Raw genomic sequence first — 26,574 nt, forward strand, 5'->3', positions numbered from 1 at the left:
TCCCTTTTCAGGGACTAACAATAATACAGAACATATGTAATATTTCATATCATATTCCTTAAATCTTTCATAATCTAATGAAGTCTACAATGTTACTGTAACATTGTTAATATTAAAAAAAAAAAAGCCTCATAATTACTATTTTTACTTAAGAAAAAATCTTCACAGTATATCTGAATAACAACTCAGATTTGTTATTGGGTCTTCAAAGACAGGCACTTACAGTAGCAGGAGAAGCAACTTCTAAATCCATTGGTTCAAAAATAAGGCTCATTTGTTGTGACATCTGGATTATCTCTCCACTCATAAGGCACAGCTTTTTGTTATCATCAAGCACAGTATTCATATTTTCAATCCATACTGCATCCACTGGTCCATCAAAAATCAGCCACTTCCTGTCTGGGGTCTGATTTGCAGAAAACATTTTTCATCAGATACTTGTAGTTTATTATTCTCCATGAACAATAACTGAAAATATTTTAAGTACAAAGCTGCATTCAACAGCAGTTTCTGAAAGCAATCACAATCGTTACTCGAGTTTTGTGAAGTATATATGTGTAGTTAAATTTGGAAGGTTAATAATATGTTTGACTGCAGTCTTTTCATTATATTTGTAGAGCAGACATCATTTTAGTCAAGCTGCAATTTAAATTTAAAAAGTAAATATTCTGACTCGGACAAAGAGAGACTTGATCCAATAGTTGGACTCGATCTTGAAGGTCTTTTCAGCCACAATGATTCTACATTCTATGAAATGGCTACTCATCACGAGTACTAGGACTCGACGCTTATCATGGAAGTCAACAGGACTAATTTTAGGAATATGGCATTACTATAACTATGTACAGAATGAGTTTGGTACCCTACAGCAAAAGCAAAAAACTACAGGCACTCATCAGGTGTCTTACAGGAAAAGAAAAAGCAGCTCTGCGGTCCTGCAAATGCAAATGCTAATAGTGCTCATAAACCTTACACTGATCAACTTCAAAATGTTGCTACCACGTTTAAGTTCATGGGGGAGCAGAATTTGCTAATGCAATCGCTAGCAAAAATTAAGGTGTCTGTGGTACAACTTTCATTGTATACAGTGACAATGGACATCAACAGAAGTTCAATTGTAAGCTACAGCCAGACAGATGTATCTTCTAAAACAAATAACAAAATCACCATACACATAGACAGTGTTGATTTCAGCCAAAAATCAGAGGAAATAAGGAAGGACAGCATGGTAGGAGGATTCAATATTTATTTATAAGGTGTACAAATAAAACCTTAATAAATATACAAGTATTTTTTCTTGCATAAAGGCTTATGAAATACAAATAATAAGTCATCAAATCCAAGAAGCACATTGCAAAGGAACCTATGAGAGTCAAGCCAAATTATATTTTTTCATTCAAATGATTAGTCCTACAAATCCTACAGTTGTGCATACAACATACCATTGAATGCTTCAATGTAGTTATTGAAAAGCTAGTTCTCAAAATGTTTTAAGTCTGTCGGTACTCACTGGAGAAGAAGCAAAGGCTCTGAAACTCACTGCCAGGATGCCATCTGACCATTCATGTGACACTGGGTCAAACTGACCATAGAGCTGACCCATTGTTATAGACTTAGGATTTAAAACAGTGATCTGAACCTTGTTTTCTTCCATCAGCCCCTAAAAACATAGACGTGATGCAATCTGTTAATACTGGATATGTCATTTATTATGCCATGTTTTATTATAAATCTTAAAGCTCTGTATTATTAAAACTTCCCGAAATTTGCATTAGATTAAAACAGGACAGATATCTAATATTAAACAGTAAGGATAGTTCAGAAAGGCCTAGATAAATTTATCCCATCATTATCATAGATAACTGAAAAACTGCAAGAATAACTTCAGTACTGAGTAGTTGCTTGATTTATTTTATTTATTTATTTTTTTTTTGTAATGCTTGTGAACATTAGCCTGTCAAGAGACTCCAGCTCTATTCCCATGCTTACAGGGATGACAATAGTCAAAACCCTATGCATCTTCATCACATTTTTCTATAATTAATGTACTATATTAGTGACAAAGATTTTTATTATTCACACCATAGAAAGATACCTAACTTTACTTTCTGATTAACTTTATTCTTCGCTCCTTATGACCAAACATGGCATTTAACATTGCACACAATAGAGATGAGGTGGGTGAAAACCACCATTGCCCAAGAATGAATTACTAGTAAAACTGGCAAGTTCCATACATTCATTTGAATTAGCAGCTTACTGCTCCCTCATAATATAAATGAGATTATTCCGCAGAAGCCTCCAAACTCCAGGCTGCAGAATTCCAGAAATACCATATGAAACACAACCATACTGATGGCCTGAGTTTGAGGAGGATTAAGCCCAGCTACATTACTGGACAACTTTAGTGGTCCACAGATAACAGTTACTACCCATTTCTCATATATGATGTGCAAAGTTATTTCACAAAACATTTTTTCGGTTTCCTTTCATATCCATAAATTACCAGAAAAAAATTGAAACATTTAAACTTTGGTTTCATGTATCATCAAAAATTCGTGTTAATTAAGAAAGCAGATCTATTGCTCTGTGTATTTGTTCTAAACTGAATAATGTATGTTAAAAGAGAATTCAGAAGCTGTCATTCGAGTAAGGAGACTTCTATAGCCGAGACCTGGTATAAAGTTTTCACAAGGAACAGCTTTATCCTGTAATTTAAGGTAGCTAATTCACTCCTTAGCCAATTCTACAGAAGAATTTACAATAAATTTTAAGTACAGAAATGCATGGGTATGTTTACCACTGGGTCACCTTTGGAAGTATGGCTTCTCAATCAAATTCTATATCGTTTCTCCTTAAATTCTAAGATCTTTAGAGCAGACACTGCGTTTTGCAGAAATATTAAAATAGTTTTATATCTTTTTTTTTGAAAATAGATTTGATCAGAAATATTAAAATGTTCAGTTACCTTCTCACATATGTCCCCTAGGGCTCTGGCCAGAACTCGATAGGCACATGTTTTTCCCCCAAACGGCTCTCCAACTATCATAAAGCCATGACGTACAATCATCATCTCATATATCTGTAGGATCTTCATAGCAAATACATCAGTCATTTGCAGATTCATATCATCACAGTTCTTTTTGATGGCTTCTAATAAGTCATTGTAGTCTGGTTTCGGTAGCTTCACACCAGGGAACAAATCAGAGGTAATACCCTATATCCAAAGAATGAATTAGGAAGAAAACTTAACATGTTCACAGCCATTTAGTTTGAAGCTCATGCAGCCAAACTTTTGTCCTTTAACACTTGGCAGACTAAAATATATTTTGAGTTAAATAACATATATATGAACTTCCAAAGTCATCCTTGTCTGAGCCAAAGTTCTAGCTTATGTAACTTGTTACTGACCATTGTTTCAACAATAGTCCTTTTTGGTGAAAGCTTCGTTTTCTACACAACAGAGCAGGATCAATGTTACATACAGACCCAATAATGGGGCAAAAAAACCCTTTATGATAAATCCGATATAATAAAGCACTGGAGACTGTTAGTATTAAAGCAAAATTATGTTTTTAGTGTAAAAAGCAAGACAAAAATCTAGCCTACCTTTAAATAATTTTAAATAAAGTGAAGCTATCATAGCTTTGAATGAAGCAGTACAGACAATATATGATTTAAAATTTAAAACATGCATTATTACTGCTGAAGATAAGGCTTAAGTCTTATTATTTCTGTATCTAATAAAGTAGCTTTGTTTGAAGTTTTTATTTCAGAACTAACAGTTTAGGCTATTACAACTCCTGCATACTCTTGGCCAAATTTCTTGCTGATTCTTAAATCTGTAATGAGTAACTAGTTACAATGACGCTTTGATGTCATGTTCATTTGTTAATTTTTTTTCCTACTAATACACATTCCTTCTGTATCAACTATTCCATCTATTTTCATTCTGTTTATGAGTCTTACACCCTTTGGCCTTTTTTTTTTTGTTTACAAGTCAGCACTGTGATGCTTCCTTTTTTTCAACTTTTAAAATGTTTGCTATTTTTAGGCAATGACAGCAAGCAAAAGGTATTAGCATGAGATGCCTCATACCTAAAATAATGTGCATATGTCTATGAAAGTGAAAAATGTATAGCAATTATTATGCAAGTATAATTAGAGGTAATTTTTATGTGCTAAATGAATTATACACACTGCATTTCACACACTTGAAGACTGAAATTTGGGTGGAAAAATGTGAAGATTCTTCAATTTTCTCAAAATATTATCTAAGCTTATTTACATTACTTCATAGCTAATGAAAATACGAAATGTCCATGCATAGTCATGAGCACTTTCAGGATAAGATAAATAGTTTACGTATAGCATTAATTAAGTTAGGGCAACACTGTCCAGATATATATATCCTATTCATTTTTCATATTTCTTTAGGTGAGACAATTAATATTGTGTGTTTCAGGATTCTACTGCTTTTTCTCTTAAAATTCCTAATTAAAAAAAGGTTTATGATTTTCATTCTTTCATGATTATTCTCTTCATGATATAAATCACGGGAGCAGGCAACAGTTAATGATCTCCAGTTTAGTCCTGCACTAAGATTAACTCAGAATAAAAATGAATGTGAGCAAATAGATCTTTTACCGTTTTGCACATGCTTTAACTGAAAATTCATTTTCTATTATAAAAGGGAGACTGCTGGTTCTAATTTTACAAGAATATTAATAAGACGTTCTGAAATCCTGAACACAGGATAGATAAAAATAGTTTATCACTTGAAGCAAAAGACTTGTTAGAAATTTTCAGTTTCAAAGATTCAAACCCAAATTCTACATACATCTGCTAGGGAGGAACAGTTAACACTAACTTTTAAAATAACTATAAGCTAAATTTAAAAAAAAGTCCTTTACATCATTTCTTTGATAAATCTGTTATATAACTCTTGCATCAATTAATATTTATAACCATATTTTCACACTACAAAAAATACTTATGTTTCCTACCTCAAAAAGTGGTAGATCATGAGACAAGAATTTAGGCAAGTTTACATCTATAATGGATCTAAGCAGCAAAATTTCTTCATCTTCCGATGGATATTTTAGCTGAAAAAAAAATGAAAAAAAATTCTAATTCCAGAAAATGAATTTTAAATTTGTCTCCTTTCCAGAATAGTTCCTATTGTGCATCTGTGTAGTCTTTTTGGCAGGTACAGGTCCAGTGAAAATAACGCATGGTATTCTGGATATACCTTCATGCATTGATATCAGATGTTTACAGTGGGTTTCTTCAGTCAGTCCAGTTTCACTTCAGTTTATGCCTAGTGCTAGTTGTTACCATTAATCTGATAAAATCTGATAAAAATAAATCTAATAAAATGATTGAGGTAGAAGAGAATTATCTATTTTAACAGCCTATCTATATAAAAATCTTTAATTTTTTAAAAACAGACACCTTAATTACCCTAATAAAATGTACTCACTCATCCATTACATGAGCCAACACAAAATCCTACATTCTGCACAGTGTTCCTTAAAGATAAACGGGAGATCAGTGCCACATATAGCAGGTAATAGATCAAGTGTTACTGGAGTGTGTTTCCATACTAGGGAGCAAAGACATTTGAAACTGTTAAGACAGCCAAGCAGTGGCCAGAAGGTCAAACACAACTGAGAAGAATTTGTGTTTAATTAGAGTTCAGGGAAGACAAGTAACTGGACAACGCTGAGAGTCAACAGGTGTGGCCAATGGCCCAGGGGCTTTAATCTCCTCCTGGGTTTTCCTCAGGTTGTGCCTGAGAACTTACACTTTTCATTTTTGGAGTTCCTCAGGTCTCACAAGGATGACATTTTAAATATCTACTTGGCTTTACGGAGAACAGCAAACGTTCTGTTGTGAAAGAGTTGTGTTAGTGGGTGGCAAAAGAAATTCAAGCAATTATTTACCTTGAGGTTGCCAGCTGCAGTCAGTACTGACTTCACAGCTCTCATGCCATAATCGTAGTGGTGCTGAGAGGACAACTGCTCTGAACACAGACGATAGGTAGCCACGATTTTCACGGACAGAGGGCGAGCGGTAACAAAACCACAGGAATACAGCACTATCTCCGCAATCATGGCATAATCAGGAACCATCATAGCTACTGTCCTAAAGAGAGCCTATTGGACACACATGTATGAGAAAGCACATTACAAATCACACACTACAGAGCAAAAAATGAAAAAGCAAACATTTCGACCCCGTTTTTCTACAATTACATAAAATATTAACATTTTACATTATTACATTAATATCAATTAATCTTACCTATCATTATGACCACAATTATACTGCATTTTTTTAATAAAAGTTTTAAAATACTTATTTTTTCTTCAGTACAATTCATAGTAGTAGGTCTCTCTACTCAAGATTAATAGCAAAAACACATAAAATATCACATGCTTTAGCAGGAATAGGGGAATCTCATACGACTATCATAAATAAGTTTTGGAGTAGCCACTGTCAGATTCTTCCCATTACTATTGTTTAACTGCAGTTAGTATTGCTTAACTTTTACCATTGTTCTACCAAATTATTAGCCAATACTTCTCAAAAAGATAAAACTTCTGCTGCTTTTAATATTCGTCCAAGAGGTTCTTCTCATAATTCTCTTTCATCTATCCAAGGAATGATTTTGAATCTTGTATTCACACTATCTGCTAGCAAGTGAACTTCAGTTTTGAGAAAGACTGCATACTATCTACATGGTTTTATTAATTTATTAATACATTCACTCAGATTTCCTTTTCTTGCTACGGCATAGGAGGAATAGAGTCTTTTAAAAGTATAATGAGATTTCTCTCATCTAAGAGACACGAGTACTGACAAATTACTCTCTTTCCATAACAACTGTCCTCATGTTGCAATAATCTTATTTGTGAAACCTTAAGCAAAAGAAAAGTTATGTGTTGCCCACCAAAACAATCTTATTTTCTTGTTACTACAAGAAAAAGTGAGTATTGCTCAATTAATGTCAATAGTAAAACTTCCACTGACATTACTATGATCAGAACTTCTCACTCGGTTCCCATCATCAGTGGATCACTGTTTATATGCTAAGGAACATAATGCTTTTCTATGCTCTGGAATCAAACTTATTTAAAAATAATGAACAGCACAAAAAGAAATCTGCCATTCGGTTAAGTAGACTTAAACAGGACAAAAATTTCCTACACTTACTTTGATCCCATGAGATCAAAACAAATATTTTTTTCAGAAAGTTATAAAAATAAGCCAACCAAAAAAAGATTTATCAGTTGTAAAGATGTTGTTCATAGCTTGAACTCCATAAAGTACATTTTAGTTTTTAAACTTTGAAGTGCTTGACATGACGTTCAGGAAACTTTCTTAATGTTTATCAAAAATCCGTCAGGATAGGAAAAGGTCTTTAATCAAGCAATCACTTCTTGACATTGATTTCTTAAAAATTGTTATTTTATCCCTATTTTGCAGTCTAATGACAGTTTTTAATTTCCTCATATGAGATATGCCACCAAAACCTATTTTGAGAAATTGTAGCTTGTAGTATGAAATATTCTTAATAATTTCTGTATTTGACAAGAAAGCCATTTTTTTTTCTTTACTCTCTGCATTAGCTCCTGAAAACAGTAAAATGACCAGTGTTGTAATACCTTAAGATTATCAGGCAGCTCTGAACGCCCAGCGTAACCAGGATTCATGGTAATGAAGACAGCACATGTAGGGTTCAGCTGCAATTCAGTTCCTTCAAACACTATTAAGTCAGAGCCTGAATTAATGCCTAGGGAAAAATAAAAACCAAAGTCATTGCAGGGGACTTTCGGTTGCGTCTTTTTTTTCTTTTTCATATTTAAGAGAAAGGTAAGATGACAAGAACAGGTTACCTCTTTGGATAGTAAGGATCTGTTGAGCAACCACAGAGAGTACTTCCAAATCAATCCTGTTGAACTCATCAAAGCAAGCCCATGCCCCACACGACAACAACCCCTAGAAGGGACAAACATATAATTGGTCCATAGATGACTACTTATTTTGGACACAGACCAATGGTGATTGGAATTCTGTGATGGAAAAAGATTTCACTTTCTGAGACAACTTATAACCATAATTAAGAGCACTCATTTCTAATCGAACTCATTCCAGATACAGAAATCTCTCCCTAAGGCATTACAGAATTTATGTCAGAAAAAAAAAAAAAAAAAATCAGGACAAGAAACCTGTGTGCATTTGTCCAAAACCCTATTTCTTCTGTCATATGCAAAGTCCCTAATGCATACATTTAGCATGTTTTGCCTAAGCTAGCTTAGTTTTGTGCAATACTTGGATTTTCAGGTTGGTATTGAAAGGAATGTGCTAGATTTATATTTTATAACTACTTTCCCTTACTTAGCTTATAGAGTTCAGATTAAATACCAACTCCTCTGAACTTGGATCAGCAAAAAAAAAGGTGCTAATTTAGATGGAATCTCTGTTGTCTATGTGAAACAAAATTGTTATGGTATATTCCATTTTTAAAGCACAGAAGAAATATTATGATACCTGGGTTGCATTCTTAATTACCCTAAGAGCTCTCCCATCTACACAATGACAGTATTATGTAGCCTAGGAGTAGGTAAAGTTACATTTCTATACCTTAAGACTGCTTCAAGTGTCAAAGAGGTTACGGGGCTTATTATAATAGAGAATATTATAATATTATAATTTAGTATTATAATAGAGAATATGACCCTTAAAAAAGGTCTTTTTATTTTTTTACCTTAAAAAACTTTCCTAATGCAATGTAATCCAATCCATCAGAACAATTGAAAACCACACACTGCTTAGCTACAGCCTTTGCTAAATCCTTAGTGGTTTCCGTTTTTCCAGTTCCAGCAGGACCTTCAGGGGCACCTCCAAGATGTAGGTGAAGTGCCCCAAATAGGGTTCTGAAAATTAAAAAAAAAAAGGGGGGGGGGGTAGGGGGGTAAAAGGAAAAGAAAAGAAAATGTAATTATACCATTTTTTTTACAATTTTTTCAGCTACTCTAGTTTTTATCAGAAATTTTAAAAATTTCACCTGACATTACTGTTAACTTACTACTGGCAACTGCAATCTAAAAATTTATACTAATATATAGTATATAAAACCTCATCACAGACTGTAGCTCATCAGTCACTTTCTAAATTTCATTCCGTTTGTAATTTATCACGAATTACAGGATCTCAAAGGATTTATTTTATCACAATTTTACATAAATAAATTGATGCAGGATCAAATCTAATCTACTAAAAGAATTCCAATTATGCCTATTAGAAAAACAAAAGCAGAATTTTAGGAGTCATCTCTTCTTTTAACAAACTTAATATTTGAAGTAAATAAATTAGTGCAACCATAGCACATACAGTAATTTATGGTTTTACCTGTAGCATCTGTCTGTAAGTGGAGTAATAACCAGTCTAGGGGTGTTGCCAAGATATTCATATCCATACATCAATCCAGCATTGATCATCTTTGTTTGTAGATGCCCGTCCTAAGGAACCAAGCATTCATTTTGTAAATTAAATAAATAATAATATAAAAACCTCAATAACCATTCCTTAAAATCCTAAATAGGCACAATGTTATCAGAAACATCTTCATGGCAGACCACTGGTTACTCTGAGATACCAGTCTCAGTATGGCCCAAGCAAACAAAAATATTGCCATTTAATGAATACTGTAGTATCTATATAGTGTAGATATACGCTATTGTATAGATGGATCTAACAACAGTCAGGACATTTTTTTTCATTAACTGTTATCCCCCAAAAGACCCTACTAACCATAATGCAAAGTAAAATTTTTGTGTTTAGCTCTTCAGAAAGTAATGGGCTTTCTGAAAAACAAACCACAGAAGTAATCATGACCAACATTCGCAGTCATGCTGAATTTAGTGATTCTAATATGCTAAAACATGATCTTGCTCTTTGTGTCTTCATTACAGACGCAGCATCTTCTCTGTTATAAGAAATTTCCTCCTGATAAATGTAAATATATGGTATCTTACTACTACGTAGATATCTTATTTTGCCAAGAAACACTAGACACAAATAAAATTAACAAAAAAATTTGATTAAAACCTCCAACTAAAATCTTGTCATTCACTATCCTGCAGAATCAAAAAAGCAAAGCATAGAGCTTAAATAAACAAATTTTATCTGTAAACCTCCTGCAGATTCAGCAAGTGCAGTGATTTTAAAAAGTAATTTTAATTAACAATTTCTTATTTAATGCTATTGGCCATTCTAGTTCGCAACCCACAGAATGATTGGTTAGATGAATTCTCTGATCAGCAAAACAGTCCCATATTAGTGTGTCTATTCTTTGTATCAGCAAGCAAGCACAAAGTGAAAAGCTGTGAATACAAATTACCTTCTAATAGCACTGAGATGTATCACTTACCTCCCAGTAGTACCTAAGCTGACTTAACCATTCAAAGTCAGTTTCATCTTTGACTTTCTTGCTTACTAGAGATGCAAGAACATCCCTAGCATGAACATCAAGCACAACAAGTGCTCCTAGAGTCACTCGATTCTGCTTTGACAGCTTTCCTCGCACCAAGGTGACAATGTCCTCGATCTGTTTGTTATTCTGTTCCAGAAAATCCTCAAGGGCCTAGAAAAAAATGTTAAAAAGTTAGAAAGTTGCATTTCTAATCTGAGGCATTATCTTTTTTTCTGTGTATTAAAATGTTTATGCTTATTATAAAAATAGTACACTCACTAGCATTCTCAACAAATGTTTTGTTGTTGTTGTTTAGTTTTCTTCTACTTTAATAGAATCTTATTTAAACACCTATAATATCTATCTGGAAACAAAAGAGTCTACCCTATTTTCTTCTGGAAGTACCAGAAATAGTCCTTTCTATATATTTCACCATAAATTCAGTGTATTAAATGCCTTTCTTTCTACTAGTAGAGCTCGTAGATCATCAGTTCTATACTGCTTCTGCATGTATAGTCATTCCCTGACAACCATCAGAGCTTCTTTATTAGTCCTAGCCCGTCTTTTTTACACCGTGACGTGGTGTGAAGCCTGCTTGCCTACAGCCCAAAGGAAATGCCAGCTTCTAGGACCTCAAGAATCTGAGTTCAGATACTCAGAAGATTATCTATTATTACACTGAACAGCTCTCCACCCCAAAACGAAGGCCTGGAGTACCAACACATGATACTAATTTTACATAGATCATTATTATGTCCTTTAAATTGTTCTTACCGCTTGGCCTTTTTTAATAGACATCTGCACCTGCATTGTCCAAAAAGTTTGAGACACGCAAAGGACGGTTTGTCCAGGCCACTCTCTTACCCAGTCAACACGTGGGGTTTTTGGATAAGCTTCAATTGCATCCCCAATGACCTGTATGTGAGAAAAGGGTACCACAAGTAGAAGGGAAAACAGATAACACTCCGCTCTAGAATTAGTTTAGGTTAGGCTTCAGTTCTGAGAATCAAAGATCAATCAGCTTCAAGATTCAGATTTAAATTTAATTCTGTAACACTGAAACCCTGCAAGCAAGTATGTCAAAAAATCATCATAATCATCATAATATGAACCAATCAATTACACAAAATTTCTGTGAACTAATATTACAGCAGTTTCTGATATGATTCTTGTCATCAGAAGCTTCTAATTTTCTATGCACAGCTAAAATGAATTTGAAAACAAGTACACATTTAGTTGGAAGTCATATCCGAAAGTCATAGTGCTTTTTTCACGGGGCCACTCTAATAAAACCTCGGCATATTTACACTTGTATGTAACTTTATTCGCTAACAATAAAAGGATAAATCTGATTCTAGAATCATTCCAGAAATCCACATGAAATAAAAGCTCACAACAGAGTCCACACCCCTGCAACCAGTACACTCAAACAGATTCTTTTATTATCAGCTCCTTAACAAATTCAGATGTTTCCTTGGAAAGATAATGTAAATTACGTGAATAAAGACATGCCATTTGTTTTGCAGTTCCAAGCCTCTCTATAATTAAGAAAATCTATATGCCCTATGACATCAGTAAAAAAGATACATCCATGAGTAAAAAATATGTATCCACATAAAAAATATGAAAAGTTTATCTATTTCAAAGCTTTATAACAGTCCTGTAGTTAAGGGTTAATGCAGATAAACAGTGCTTATGCATTTCTTATGCATAAGCTGTTATCTTATAGGCACGAAGGAAATAAGACTATTCCATTTCTTACACACTACTCTAAAACTATCACAACTAAAGTGTTGTACACTAATAATGCATCAGGGAAACCGTGTGTACCTTTAATTACCTCATTGGCATTGAAAGAACTAGAAAATATTAGTAGAAACGGTTACATATATTATAGGATATTGAGAGACTGAAAACGAAAATAAAAGTAGGACATTAAAGACCTGGGCATTTTTGAAGTTTAATCTTGTCTATTAATACCAGTATCACTGGAGAACCAGTGAAAAACTTCTTATATTTTTAGAATTAATAAAAGAAATTCCTCTTTAGACAGGTACTGGTTAGCTTGGAGAAAGACAAACAGGTACAAAGGAAGTATAAACTCCTAATTTAAGCACTTCCATGCCCAGTAAGCAACATAAATGTACACAATAACAACCGTGACTGATGGAAAAACTTGCTTGACTATCATCATGGTTTTCAGAGGCCTATACTGTTTAGTCTTCCCGCATCAGGACCAAAATAGTTGGCTTTGTGTTGAATGTAATGGACAATTAAATCTCTGCAATTAAATACTTTGTTTCTTCAACATCTATATTTCCTATGATCAGGTTTTGCCCAGCTTCAGTGCAAAGAGAAGAGATGAGGACACATTACCTTATGGATAGAACTCAGCATAGCGGCCTCCAGTTCAACAAGCCATTTTTCAACCTGACCTCTAGCTTTAGATGTTGAGATTGTCCCTGTGAGTTGCACGGTCTCTCCTTCACTGCTTTTGATGTGTGTAATATCTAGTACATCAGTAAATTCCACTCTTGCGATTCCTTCAAAACATTTCTTCAAGTGAGGTTGTACACTAGAAAACAAAACATCTTTTGACAAGGTTTTCCTGCCAATACTAGAAAAGAATATCTAAATGCTTTCATTGTAATTTACATCTGAAAAACTTACTTGAAAGCTTATTTTTAGTTCATTTAATACTAAAAGTTTATCCTCAGCAATAATTCCTGTATACCACACCCCTGCAAGACACCTATCCCGTTATTTTTGAAGACCAATTTGTACATGTAAATTATTACATATAGTTTCTTTATCATTAAAACATCCTTTTTTTTACATCCTTTATCCCTAATAAATAAAAAAGGATGTTTTAAACATCCTTTGTCCAACTACTAACCTACCTACAGTATGTAATGTGTCCCTATATATGCCTTCCAAACAAACAATAATAAACTTTACGGAATTGGGGTGGAGGAATCAAGTACAACCTAAGCGAAAACTTTGTAAATTTTTGTAAACCTTTTCCAAAATCTTTTTGAAAATGCAAGGTATGGACAGTTTACTAGTTTAAAAAACTAAGCGAAGTTTAATCACTTATATTAAAAATTACTCTGCAATCAGTTCTCATAAAATCGAATCTGGTATACACTTCAGTGACAGTGAATAAAAAGACTGACAGTGAATAAAAAGAGAGTTTGGGGCTTAGAGAAATAATATGACAACCTATTTGCATGCCCCATGAGCCACAAATATTTCTATCAAATACTACTGTACCGAGTTGGATCTTTGGTTTCTGAAAGAATCTCAAGGAGTTCATCATTAGATAAAAAAAAGAATCTGGGGAAAAACAAGCGCTTCTTTTCTAGGTATTCATTAAGTCCTTTGAGAATTAGTTCCAGAAATTCATTGCACTTTTTCAGTTTTTCCAGCATCTTCTCTATTACTACTACTGCCAGCACATGTTTGTCCTGAAAAAGAAAATCATTCAATAAGCATGTTAAAGTCTTCCCAAGCAAAGTGCCACAAGACAGTGCAGAAATCTTGATCAAGGTTAATTTTTATGCCAACTTTGGCTTTACTCCAAGTATTTCCAGAGTACAACTTAGAGATCTTCTTCACTCCCTGCCTTCACTGGAAAAGCAGTTATGCTTTAAGGAATCTGCCACAATTCTCAAAATAATATTCAAAACACAGGACCGATACATCAAGTGGCAAAACTCCTATCACTCTGTTGCAGCATTATGAATTTACACATGTTATGCAACTAGACTAAAAATTAAATAAATAACTAGACTAAAAACTAAATAAAATGCACAATCAAGACCATTTTATGGATTTTTAAAAGTATGCAACTATGATAATAAGACAGTGACTTTAAGTGGTAACCAACTATCAGACCTCAATGCATAGATAGAAATGATCTTTCCTTCTACTAAAAAAACATGTAAATATATACAGAAGATTAGGAGATTAGACACATGAAAGCTACAAATAGACAACACTGACATTGTCTATAAAACTTCAATACTAAATTTGACTAAACACGTGAGATCTAGAAAAGGGAATATGTTTAACAATTAAGTACATTTTTTATAATAAAAATGCTAGCAAAACATGAAAAGTTACTCTTGATCTCAAAGTAAATTGTTTTATATCTTTATTTCTTTTTATAATAGCACCCGTATAACACCTGCCAAGACAGATGTTATGGGATATACTATTGGATGAACATAAAGGGGTTTTTATTTATTTATTTCACAGATGGCAAAATGTGCATATATTTAGAATTGGTTTCCAAGTTAATCTTTTAAATTAAATTAACATAAATGTTTAGAAAAGTTACTGCATTAAATGAAAGGTACCTGAATTAATACACAGTTGTATTTAATTTTGTATTGATTAATTTTAGCATTTAATAGGCTAAATTTATAGCTCTGTTAAGGCAAAGAGAAAATAAAAGAGTAAACCATCATTTTTAGTTGTTTGAAACATCATTATCACTTACTTCATCTATTAAAGAAAAAAAAACTGTATCAGGAAAACAGTGTGAAAGAAGTGTATGACAACATCTTGGAACACCTTGTAAAAAGACCGTCACTAATTCTAGTTTCCATATACCACTTTTAATGTCTCCTAGGTTGCTGTGTTGGATTTTTTTTCTTGCATTTAATCCTTACTTTCTTCCTAACAGAAATATGAAAATGTTCTAGCTTTTTTTTTAACTGAAAAGTGGATATTAAATCAGAAGGTAATTTAATCCTCATTAATGCACACTGCTTGAATTAGATATTTAAAATAAATAATATGTTATTATTCAAATTTGTAGGGAAAAGAAAAGCAAATAGACAAAGTATTTGGATTCCTCTCAGAGCAATTTTATAACACAATGGCATAAATGCAGAAAAGCATAAGCACATTCAAGTTAGTATTGTGATTTAAGAAAGACCATTCATATTCATTAGGGAAGAACATGCTTCTGAACCATAAAAGTCAGGCACTGATTTTGCAGAAAAATAGTGCCATCTTCTGGAAAAAAAATCTTAGTTGTTTAGCCAAAATAAATCTGTGAGTATGGCATATCTAGTCACCTACAGAAAACAAAAACATCTCGTTTGTACAGGGAAGTACATACAGCAGAATAGTATACTCAGTAATTAGGACAGCAATAACAATCTAAAATCATTTACATTTGGCCAACACCAAAATTCCAGATTAGAAGATTTAATTAAAACAGATCACTGAGCAGGCATATTTACAATATTTAGTATTTTAAAAATATTTATTAATATTTTATACATTTATATAATATTTAATATATTTATTTTAAAAATATAATATTTAAATTTAAAGTATTTAAAACATAATATTTAAAATAATATTCATATAATATATAAATTTAAAAATATAATATTTTAAAAATAATATTTAAATATAATATTTTAAAAATATAATATTTTTTAAAAATCATATTCTTGTGCATTCTTTCTCTACACAGTTCTTCTCCAAGGTGAGTAGCATTAATTTCACGTTAGTCCAATTCAATACATTTTCGGATTTTCTGCTAAATAAATAAATAAAATTATTTTTAAGAGATAAAACAGAATTGCTAGGAAATGAAGTAAATGCTTCCTTTTATATACTGCATGTCTTTTTAATTCATATATTAAGAATATATCTGCAACGTGTAAAGCGTTTAGACCAAAAGCTGCTCAGTGTGTGCCTGTCCGCAGTTCTTCTGATGACCTACTGGATCTCAAAGGCATGCAAAGGCATGACAGTGCTGAAAGCAAAACTTGATTTTCTCTTTCAAATAACACTTTATGGCCCCATATAAAGGACCTCATGAACCTTCATAGGTTTAAGGCTTAGTAAGGCTTAGTAAAGCCTGCTAAAATAAAGCCTGCTAAAATAATGCAAAGCAAAAAGCTGATGGGAAAAGTCTTTGGTATTAGGGAACAGATTCAGATTAAATAGTCATTCTAATCATTGCTGGAATTACCTAAAAGGCTACCAGAATTACACAGTAACTCTCTGTCCATGAGGAATAGCAGGACAGATCGCACAAACGTTTTTTATCCTAAGGTTGGTTGGACTGGTTGCATTTGCCAAGAACTAGAAAAATCTAAATACTGAAGCAAACACATTTGCACAGTCCTGTGTAGTATGTTCCAGAAAGAGAAAAATAACAAGCAAATCTTGAATTGTCAGACATAGGAATGTGTTTGACAACTGTTTTATGTGCCGATTTGTAGTAGATCAGTACAGTGCTTAGGAAACAAATTAAACATCTACAATTCACTGAGGTATCTCTACCATCCAATATACAAAATAAACAGTTTTTTTTTTTTTCAAAAGGAATAACCAGTGAAAACGTTGTTCATTCATCTATTAATCTCAAACAAGTTGACCTATAGCGCCAATACCACTCCTGATACACTCCCTTGCTTTATGTCCTGCTTCATTATCATGATCTCTAAAGGTCCCTTCCAACCTTAAGGATTCTATGATTTTCCTCATCAATACATCAATACGGTACATGGACTAAGAGAAGAGACTGAGAGAGCTTGGGTTCTCTAGCTTGGTACAAAGGAAATTAAAGGTAGAATCCAAATGCAGCCAGCAAAGCAATTCCTCAAAGAGCAGTCACAAAAGCAACAGAGCCAACATTTTGTCATCAGTGACAGACGTGCACCAGGCACCAACCGTTGCTTGGCAGGTTCAGCATGAATGTTAGGAAATGTAGCACTGGAGCAGATCGTCTCTGAAGGTAATCTCCAAGGAATCTCTGTCCTTACAGGTTTTTAAAACTTGCTTAAATTAAGACAGGGCTGACCGAACCTGGCGTTGGCACTAGCTCTGCTTCGAGCAGGAAGCAGGCCTAGCTGGACTCTGGAGACCCCTCTGCGCTTCCTTGCTCCAACACTCCTCCTATTCTCAGTGAAACACTTCTACAAAGCATTTCTAAGAGAAACTAAGAAAAGGGGCCGCAAAGAAACAGATAACTATGTTGTCAGAAACAATTTTCTGGTACCTGCTACAAATCCTTTCCATATGCTTAAGACAGTGGTACTTACCTGCAAAACTGACTTCATTATATCTTTCCATGTTTTATCCACAGAGGTGAATCGTCTGCTTTCCTCAGGCATCTGAGCCATGATGTCAGGAGAACTGAAAATTGGCTCCAAATAAAGCCAAGTAGCCTGAACTTTCAGCCATTCATCCAGGATCTCCTGTACCAACATCAGCTTTCCTTCCCATTCCCTATAAAATGAGTTCAAAAGCATGAATTGATGCTTCCAGTAAAATATTTCTCTCAGGCTGCTGACCTCTTTTTGGAACATTATGTGCAACAGGAGGTGCAATGGGTGTAATTCATCTTCAGCACGCTGAGCAGAATATTGCATTAACCTCGTTTGATTTCCTACATAATGAAGTCCACACTCATTTCCATAACTAGATTATCCATTTGTGTTTGAACTACATTTTTTTTGTAAATTAATTGCAGAATTTCATATAATCAGTTAAGCAGACTACCAGCATCAGTGACGCCCATGGTAACATATCAAAATATCTGCTTGGTAAGAAAGGCCAAGGGACTAAAATAAGGCCAGGAAAGTAGCCTGGACTATCAAAACAAAAAAACGCAGCCATTCTCCCTAAAGGACATTCACACTTAATTGAAAGACTTCCAGTAACAGAATATTCACTACATTCCTTAGCGTAGTCTCAGGGCTAATTTAAATCAGTATTTAAAGCATCACATCTTACTTTTTTACTTCTGTTTGAAACATCGATGTTGAACACAGTTATCTGATGGTTTAGACAGTCCTTCAATATTATGGTACATAACTGTGAATTCAAGATATTATAATTCAACACCTATTTGGTTATTCCTTTGGATAGGCAAAAATTCAAGGTGCTTTAATTTATTAGTTCTCCTGAATGTCATCGAATTTTCTGCATCCCTTTTAAAGTATTAACACAATCATTTGAGGCTACATTTCACTAACTTACCAATACTACATAGAGACATAGTATTATCAGTTCTCTAACTCTCTTGGCATTCCTAATTGTCTGCACCTACATCTCCACGATGATCTGCAATCACCTACAAAAACACCTGAAAGCTGAGACAAAATTATCACATACGATAATTTAATCTGAGCCTTCCTGTGTCTAATATTGTTTGTAATAGTACAGTTTTCTCTTTGATGAACATAATTAAAATTTAACTGGTAAAACCTACTGTTTAGCTTGGAAGGAAATGTCATGAAGTAATGCAGCAGTAATTACAGAATTCATACTTATTGGTATATATGTGCATATATATGTGTATCTGCAAGTACGCACTTGGATTTATTGAACAGATATCAGAAATTAACTTTTCTACCTAAAAATCAGTAACTTTATAATTTATTGTATTTAGTTTTTCAATGTATAAAAACGTTAGGTTTTAAAGGGAGATGAAGAAAATGAAACAAGACAAATTCCAGGGAAGTGAGAAAAGATTTTTTCTTAATGCAGAAAATTCAGTTCCAAAACTTAGTGTTAACATGTTAAAAATCATATAGTTTCATCCTTGAGCATAGGTTAATTTGACTTTGTTTATTTCCTCAAAAAATACATTACTTGCTTAATAAATCCTCTGAACAGTGTCATATTGGGGAAGAAAGTGAAAATCTTTTAGCTAAACTCTGGGCATAATTATCTAGCTACATGAGTGCATCCAAACTCCTATTAACATGAAAAAACACTATTTAATATTTCAAAGTTAGTGATTTCTAGGTAGAAAAGTTAGTTTCCATGCTTATTTTATAATTTTTCCTTTAACACCACAAATAAGTACTAAAATAAAATAATGTTAGGATGCATCTGATCTCTTCAGTTGCAGGAACATTTTAAAACTGCTTAGCAACCTGTCAAGAGCTCTCTGTCGTCTGGTAGCATCTTCCAGTATCACTGGTGGCTGTTATTTAGAAAAAGAAATTACCTTATTCTTTTCTCATAGTGTTTAATGAACGGAGATCCTCTCATAGTCTGAGTTTTGACAATGTGGTCATCCAATAACATCTGAATATCATCTACAGATGACAAAATATGTGTTCCTGTTTCTCTATAGGCTAGAACAGAGAATTCCATTTGATCCCATTCAGAAATCATCTTCAGTAAAGCTTTCTCAAGTGAATGTTCTTTGCTGGCTGTTTCACTGATGGTCTCAAACTTTTCTAAGAATGGTTCAAGATGCAAATTAATATATGACAAGACATTTGAGTACTCAGAAGGAGATAGTGAGAAACCGGCAATTTTTGACATTTCTTCCCAGTGCCTTTCTTGCAAACCAGGGTTGCAAATCACCTGGATAAGAGGAATGTGGCTCTTGAATTCTTCTACTTTTGTTTTAATTTTTGTTGTTATTGATAATGCATTTGGAGAATCATGGAAGGTCCTTTCTAGTTTATATAGCCCACGCCAGTAGTTTCCTACATCTGACTCTACTTCATCTGGATTCACTTTCGCAAGTGACCCCTCCGTCCAGTCTTGGTGTTTTCTGTTGAATTCAACAGTCATATCATAAAGACGAAGATATGGAGCGAGAGTATCCTGGACCTTTTTACGCTGAGGGTAGTGAGATACTGGCCATCCAAAGGCCTCTTCTTCTGCATTAAACTGATCAATCTGTTGAGACACAAGTGAGGTGTGAAATATAAATAAAGCCATCTGTGATATCAAGTCTTTGCCACATTGATTATGAAGGTCGTCCTGCAACTTCAACAGGTTTCAAAGTACATTTTCAGCAATTAAACCTGTCCTTAAATAACTGCTGCCACTGAATGCAGCAGGAGTAATCCCACATCAAAGTAAAAGTTTTGTGAAAACCTACCTAAGACGAATATTCCCCTATGCATAGTGCTGCTGTCCCAACTCAAAACAAGTCTAATCAGTATTTATTGTGCTCAGTAATTTGCTCTTTATATGGCAAAACAAGTAAATTTACTTCACAACTGAATTATGAATTATTCTTCCACATACCATACCAGGAACCATACTGCTGAGGCTTTTTCTTTTTAAAAATTCTGCTAACACAGATAACAAAAATTACAATTTATGTAACTGAGCTAGTTTAAACTATGAAAAATACCTTGTCAGCAGCAAGATCCAACTTTGCATTTAACGCTTGAGCCTTCTTCAAGTACCTTTTGACTTCCTGAATGTCTCCAAACGTGTACAGTTCTTCAACTTGTTTTGCGCAACTTTCCAGCTCCTCCACAAACCGCTGGCAACGTAGCTAATTTAATATCAAACAAATGTATTATGAAAAAAAAGACAATAAATGAATTTTTCTGCAAAAAGCAGTAATAGTAACTCTGATTTCCCACTGAAGAACACTTAAGAAAACCCAAAATTTCCGATGTCTTTGTACATTTTTATACCTCTTCCACCTAAATAACAGAATTTCCCCTGAATACAGCTGTTACATAAAGCGACTCAGTGAGCTGACAAAAGTGTTCTTCCTCTTTGCTCTTTAATAGGATATGGGTAGCACAGAAAATTCTGTTTACTGTGATGGACATAGTAGGCTATTAATAAAAAGCTAAATAGAAATGCCAAATATAGCACAAATTAAATTAGGAAAAAAAGACTAATCAAATGACAGCTGAAGTTAAACATTTTCACAAGAGAAAGATAATTTTTTCTCTTACTTTAAAGCAAAACAGTTCAAAAATAACTTTTCCCTCATCTGCAAATCAGAGCATCAACAGTGGCCAGTGTCTGGAACACAGCAACTAACTGAAGAGAGCATTACCGTGTTTCAGAAAACACAGCCTATGCTGCATTCCATCAAGTTACTCATTTTAATATTTATTTGCATTACAGTTACACTTAGCAAGTCTCTTTTGGTATATACTTCATAAACATAGCAATTAACTTTCTCAAAGGGTATTAACTCAGACAAAATGATGAAGAGACCAGGGAACATACACAGACAAAAAAGCAGACAGCTCTACAGGCAGTAGTCAAAAGGCATAGGCAGCCTAGGAATTACCAGATTTTGTACAGACAGTACAGCACATAGACTTTAAAACCACTGTACTGCTGAGTAAATAAAGTAAAAGCTGAGTAAATGTCGTTTTCTTTTGGGAGTTATTGTAGAACTTTCATTGCCTTCAGTACACTGCCATTGACAACAGAAAACTGCTCATGTGCAAAAATGAAGCCATCCACTAGTGTTTAAGGAATACAGATTTTAAGATTTCACGTTCAAATGGCTTCTGTCAACATCACTGGAACTGAGAGCAAAATGTGAAAACACAGCTTATAACTCATGGACATGCAAACAGTGAACAAGCAGGAAATGGACAAAATTTAGTTATTATTAGGAATTATATAACAGCTTGTACTTAAGCTTCCACTTCTTTTTAAAATATATGAGAAAATAAAAGAGAGTATTCAATTTGATATGATTTTATGTCATATATGTCATTTAAAATCAGTAATGCAAAAACTTTCAAAAGGTTGTCGTTACAAACCTTAAGACCTTCTTGAAATTGTTCCGTTTTTTCTTCAATTATCTTTTTGTGCTCCTCAAAAATATCTGGCATTCGTGCATACCACTGAAAAACACTATTGTTGAGTCGCGTATCTGCTGGTGAGAGGTTGACATAGTCTATCAAGAAAGCAAGGCAGTGAACAGCATCCACTAACTTCTGTTCCAATTCAGGCATGTCGCTTGTTTCTACCTTTTGTATATAGGCCTGGAGAAGAGAAATTTGAAAATAAAGATATGATTTATGTAATTTAATATCAATATCACTTCTTAAGCGTTACAATTCTTCTTAAACAGGGAAAGAGCTGTAGTGGTAAAAATGTGGGCCAGTTGGACAGGTCAATATTACATCATTTTAATATATTTTACATCCATCAGGCTACAGGAAAAGAATACATATGATGACATAATGTGGTATCAGACTTTTTAGATGGGAATAAACTATCCAGTAAACCTGTGCTTCTCTTAACAGAAGCTTCTATGCAGCAGGTTATACTCATTGCTCTGGATCTGGAGAACATTGGCCTACTAACAAATATCCAAAATGAAGATTTATGCATCTTCCCAGCAAGGAGATGGAAGAACTATTAGGAGAGCTTCAAAGCTGGCATACTGTTGCATACTACACGTGAGAACATCTCATCTGGTTTGTATCCAGCATAAAACTATAGCATTAAACACAGAATTTTAAAGGGAACACACTCCAACATATATTTCAGCTACTTAACATTTTATTAACATTTTATTTTATCCCTCTACCCCTGGGTAGAGGAAGATTGGGTTAGAGAGCACTTAGGGCAACTTAATTCCTACAAATCCATGGACCCTGATGGGGTGCACCCCAGAGTGCTGTGTGAGCTGGTGGATGTTATTGCTCAGCTGCTCTCCATCATCTTCAAAAGGTCATGGAGAGTGGGGAAGATGCCTGAGGACTGGAAGAAAGTCAAGGCTATGCTGGTCTTCAGAAACGGCAAGGAGGAGGATCCAGGCAACTACAGGCCACTCATCCTCACCTCCACCCCTGGAAAAGTGATGGAACATCCTGGCTGTTGTGTCCAAGTGCATGGCAGACAAGAAGGTGCTCAGAAGTAGCCAGCATGGACTCCCCAAGGGGAAATCATGCTTGACTAACCTGATCGTCTACTATGATGGAATGACTAGCTGGACAGATGAGGGGGGAGCGGTGGATGTCATCTAGCTGTACTTCAGCAAGGCTTTTGACACCCTCCCTCATAGCATCCTCCCGAGCAAGCTCCAAAGGTGTGGGATAGATGAGTGGACGGGGAGGTGGACTGAGAACTGGCTGCATGGCAGAGCTCAGAGGGAGGTGATAAGTGGCGCTGACTGCAGTTGGAGGCCTGTAGTTTGGGGTGTCCCCCAGGGGTCGGTCCTTAGTCCGGTCCTGTTCAACTTATTCATTAAGGACCTGGATGAAGGCATAGAGTGCTCCCTCAGCAAGTTTGCTGATGATACCAAACTGGGTGGAGTAGCTGATAGCCCTGAGGGCTGTGCTGCCATCCAGAGGGACCTGGACAGACTGGAGGACTGAGCGGTGAGAAACCTCATGAAGTTCAACAAGGGCAAGTGCAGGGGCCTGCACTTGGGGAGGAATAACCCCAGACACCAGTACAGATTAGCGGTGGACCTGCTGGAGAGCAGCACCACAGAGAGGGACCTCGGTGTTGTGGTGGATGACAAGATGACCATGAGGCAGCAGTGTGCCCTGGTGGCCAAGAAGGCCAACGGGATCCTGGGGTGCATTAAGAAGAGCGTCTCCAGCAGGTCGAGGGAGGGGATCATCCCCCTCTACTCAGCCCTGGTGAGGCCACATCTGGAGTACTGTGTCCAGTTCTGGGCTCCCCAGTACCAGAGGGATGTGGAGCTGCTGGAGAGAGTCCAGCGCAGGGCTACAAGGATGATCAGGGGCCTGGAACATCTGCCCTATGAGGAAAGGCTGAGAGAGCTGGGCCTGTTCAGCGTGGAGAAGAGAAGGCTGAGGGGGTATCTGATCAGTGCCTATAAATACCTCAAGGGAAGCAGTTAGGAGGAGGGGGTGACCTCTTTTCAGTGGTGGCAACTGATAGAACCAGAGGAAATGGCCACAAACTGAAGCACCAAAAGTTCCACAGAAACTTAAGGAAAATTTTCTTAACAGTGAGAGTGACAGAGCCCTGAAACAGGCTGCCCAGATTGGCTGTGGAGTCTCCTTCTCTGGAGATCTTCCAAACTTGCTTTAATGTCACTGTGTCCCGTGCTCTGGGTGACCTGTGTGTGCAGGCAGGTTGGACTAAATGATCTCTGGAGGTCCCTTCCAACCTTAAGGATTCTACAATTTTTCACTTGAAAAAATGACTCCAGTTATATCTTGTGTTCAACTTGACAGCAGTACAGATTCAAAGCCCTTAGGCTCAACTTCAGCCAATCGCTCAAGCAAGAACACAGAACAGAACCTGCTGAACAGCGGGAGAGTAAGACACATAATTTGCTGCAGGTGTGTATGTGAGGGATTTGCTGGAGTATAGCCAATCAACAGCAGGCTTTCCTTACAGAAGTGGCAAATTCTAGCTACAAAAAAGCAAAGTCTGCATCTCCTAAATTTAAAATTATAATTCAACACATAAATGCAAAATTCACAGACGGTCCCAAAAAGTGCAAATGAATGTTCTGTTGTGAAGGATAAAATACCTAAGTTTCCTATATCGTAGGTTTTAAGACCTTAACTAGTTTGTGGCACTGGGAAGGATATTTAATCTCTAATTCAAGTTTTTGTAATGCAGGTACAGCACCAGCGACTTTAGGCAGGCTTGACTCATACCCACAAAAGCATACAACTTGGAAATGCTATTGCTTAAGGACAGAATGACGCTATCGGAATCATTAAAAGGAAGAGTGTACCTTAAATTCCATTAGTTCATGTGTATTTGATGGAGTAGAAAGGGCTTTTTCTGATATTCTCTCAAACTCATCACAGAGTCTGAAATATATGTAAAACAATTTTTCTTTTTTAAATCATCCATAATAAAATCATACATGTGTACAACAGCAAAAATGAGATTAAATATGCTTTAAGGATTACAAAATTCAACAGTGGAAACAAAAATAAGTACACCTAAGTACACACTTCTAGTTTGAGATTTACCTCAGGATTACATCTTGATAATCTTTGAACATTTTGGCAATAATTTTTCCAGAAATGTTATCTGCTCTGTTTGCCAAAGCATTTATCAGTTCATCACAATGCAGTTCAAACATCCCTAGACGGAGGTACTGCAATACAAATGTAACAGTTATCAGAACATCACACAACTTTTATCTTTTACCTTTCCTCAGGGACCTTACTGGGATAGTCATATCTTAAAACTTTCCAGTGAAGAAGGCAAAGGAAAAACAAAAACTATAGTTAGGAATGATTGTTCTTCCATGTCTGAAATCCAATCTTCAAAGCACTTTACTGCTTTCTATCTTGATAAATACTGCTACTGCTTCATTATAGAAAGGCATGTACTCTCTGTAAGGAGACAGCAACAAATGTTGCCTGGTAAAATTACAGGGCTTAAAATATATCTAAAATGAAGGGTCTTGCCTTATGTTGATAAACCCCGAAGGATGTGACATTCCTCAGCATTACTGGGGGACTCTGTTGCCCTGTGAGTATCAGAATCCCCCACACAGGGGTGCTCATGAAGGACAGGTCAGTGCAGACAAGTTTCTCTAAAACTCAGGTTCACATCAAACACTTTAAGGAAAAAAGTTTAAGGAAAACCTCTTTGGTCTTCTCAAAAACAAACAAACAAAAACAAACAAAAATACCCCATCACAATGAGGATCCTTGGAAGAAACTATAGGATTGCTGGACTACTACTTTCTTTTAGGCCTTGACATTTAGGAGAGGCGTATCCTGAATGCCTTCACAAATTCCAGAATGACATTTAGCAGAAAGAACCATGTCTCACACAAATGGGGCAAACACATCCTATAAATGGTTACTCCTGAAGAACTAGTTCTTTCTCTTAGTACAAAATCAACATCAAAGTGATCTTAATATCTCTTGATAAAAAATTATTATAGTTTACCTTTCTACATGTATATTGTATTTCCTTACTGAGTTCATTGTACTTAGTAATTTCCCTTGTTATTTCCTCAAAGGTATGTTTCTGTGTCAGGAACTTCTCAATATCTCGATCAGCTTGTTTCTTTACCAAGAAGCTGTACTTATCATAAAGCTTCAGATGTTCCATTGGCGCAGCGCTTTCCTTGACAATTTCTTCTCTGATCCTTTTCCTGTGTTCATCTAAGACTTCATCCAGGATAACAGGCTTCAAAACTTTGGCAGCATCATCTTTAGGCTTAAAAAAGATTTTCACATTTCAGTTATGCACATGATTCATTTATCTCCCAGAAGATAAACAGAATAAAAAATAAAATTAAATCCATCTCCATCTAATTTTTACATATAGCTATTTACACTCTATTTCCAAATTTTATTTATACGTCTGTATTTAACAAATAAACAGAGCTGCTTCATTCTGAAATTCAGAAGTCCATATAC

General features: G+C 35.1%; 1 protein-coding gene across 1 annotated transcript in view; it reads right to left on the reverse strand.

Moving 5' to 3' along the window:
* Positions 1-26,574, reverse strand: part of DNAH7 (dynein axonemal heavy chain 7) — an 83,905-nt gene that overhangs the window by 42,490 nt on the left and 14,841 nt on the right. The window contains exons 11-30 of the mRNA XM_026048219.1: positions 26,099-26,371; positions 25,165-25,292; positions 24,921-24,999; positions 22,009-22,233; positions 20,619-20,765; positions 19,470-20,155; positions 17,554-17,740; positions 13,754-13,947; positions 12,857-13,055; positions 11,255-11,395; positions 10,439-10,651; positions 9,418-9,527; positions 8,774-8,942; positions 7,902-8,004; positions 7,671-7,798; positions 5,946-6,158; positions 5,007-5,105; positions 2,969-3,217; positions 1,511-1,660; positions 224-406 (exon numbers count right to left, since the gene is read on the reverse strand). Coding sequence (XP_025904004.1) covers positions 224-406; positions 1,511-1,660; positions 2,969-3,217; positions 5,007-5,105; positions 5,946-6,158; positions 7,671-7,798; positions 7,902-8,004; positions 8,774-8,942; positions 9,418-9,527; positions 10,439-10,651; positions 11,255-11,395; positions 12,857-13,055; positions 13,754-13,947; positions 17,554-17,740; positions 19,470-20,155; positions 20,619-20,765; positions 22,009-22,233; positions 24,921-24,999; positions 25,165-25,292; positions 26,099-26,371 — 3,876 coding nt within the window. The remainder of the gene's footprint in view (positions 1-223; positions 407-1,510; positions 1,661-2,968; positions 3,218-5,006; positions 5,106-5,945; positions 6,159-7,670; positions 7,799-7,901; positions 8,005-8,773; positions 8,943-9,417; positions 9,528-10,438; positions 10,652-11,254; positions 11,396-12,856; positions 13,056-13,753; positions 13,948-17,553; positions 17,741-19,469; positions 20,156-20,618; positions 20,766-22,008; positions 22,234-24,920; positions 25,000-25,164; positions 25,293-26,098; positions 26,372-26,574) is intronic.

Source organism: Nothoprocta perdicaria, unplaced genomic scaffold, assembly GCF_003342845.1.
Source record: "Nothoprocta perdicaria isolate Ctin4 unplaced genomic scaffold, notPer1 scaffold_11, whole genome shotgun sequence".
Taxonomy (NCBI): Eukaryota; Metazoa; Chordata; class Aves; order Tinamiformes; family Tinamidae; genus Nothoprocta; species Nothoprocta perdicaria.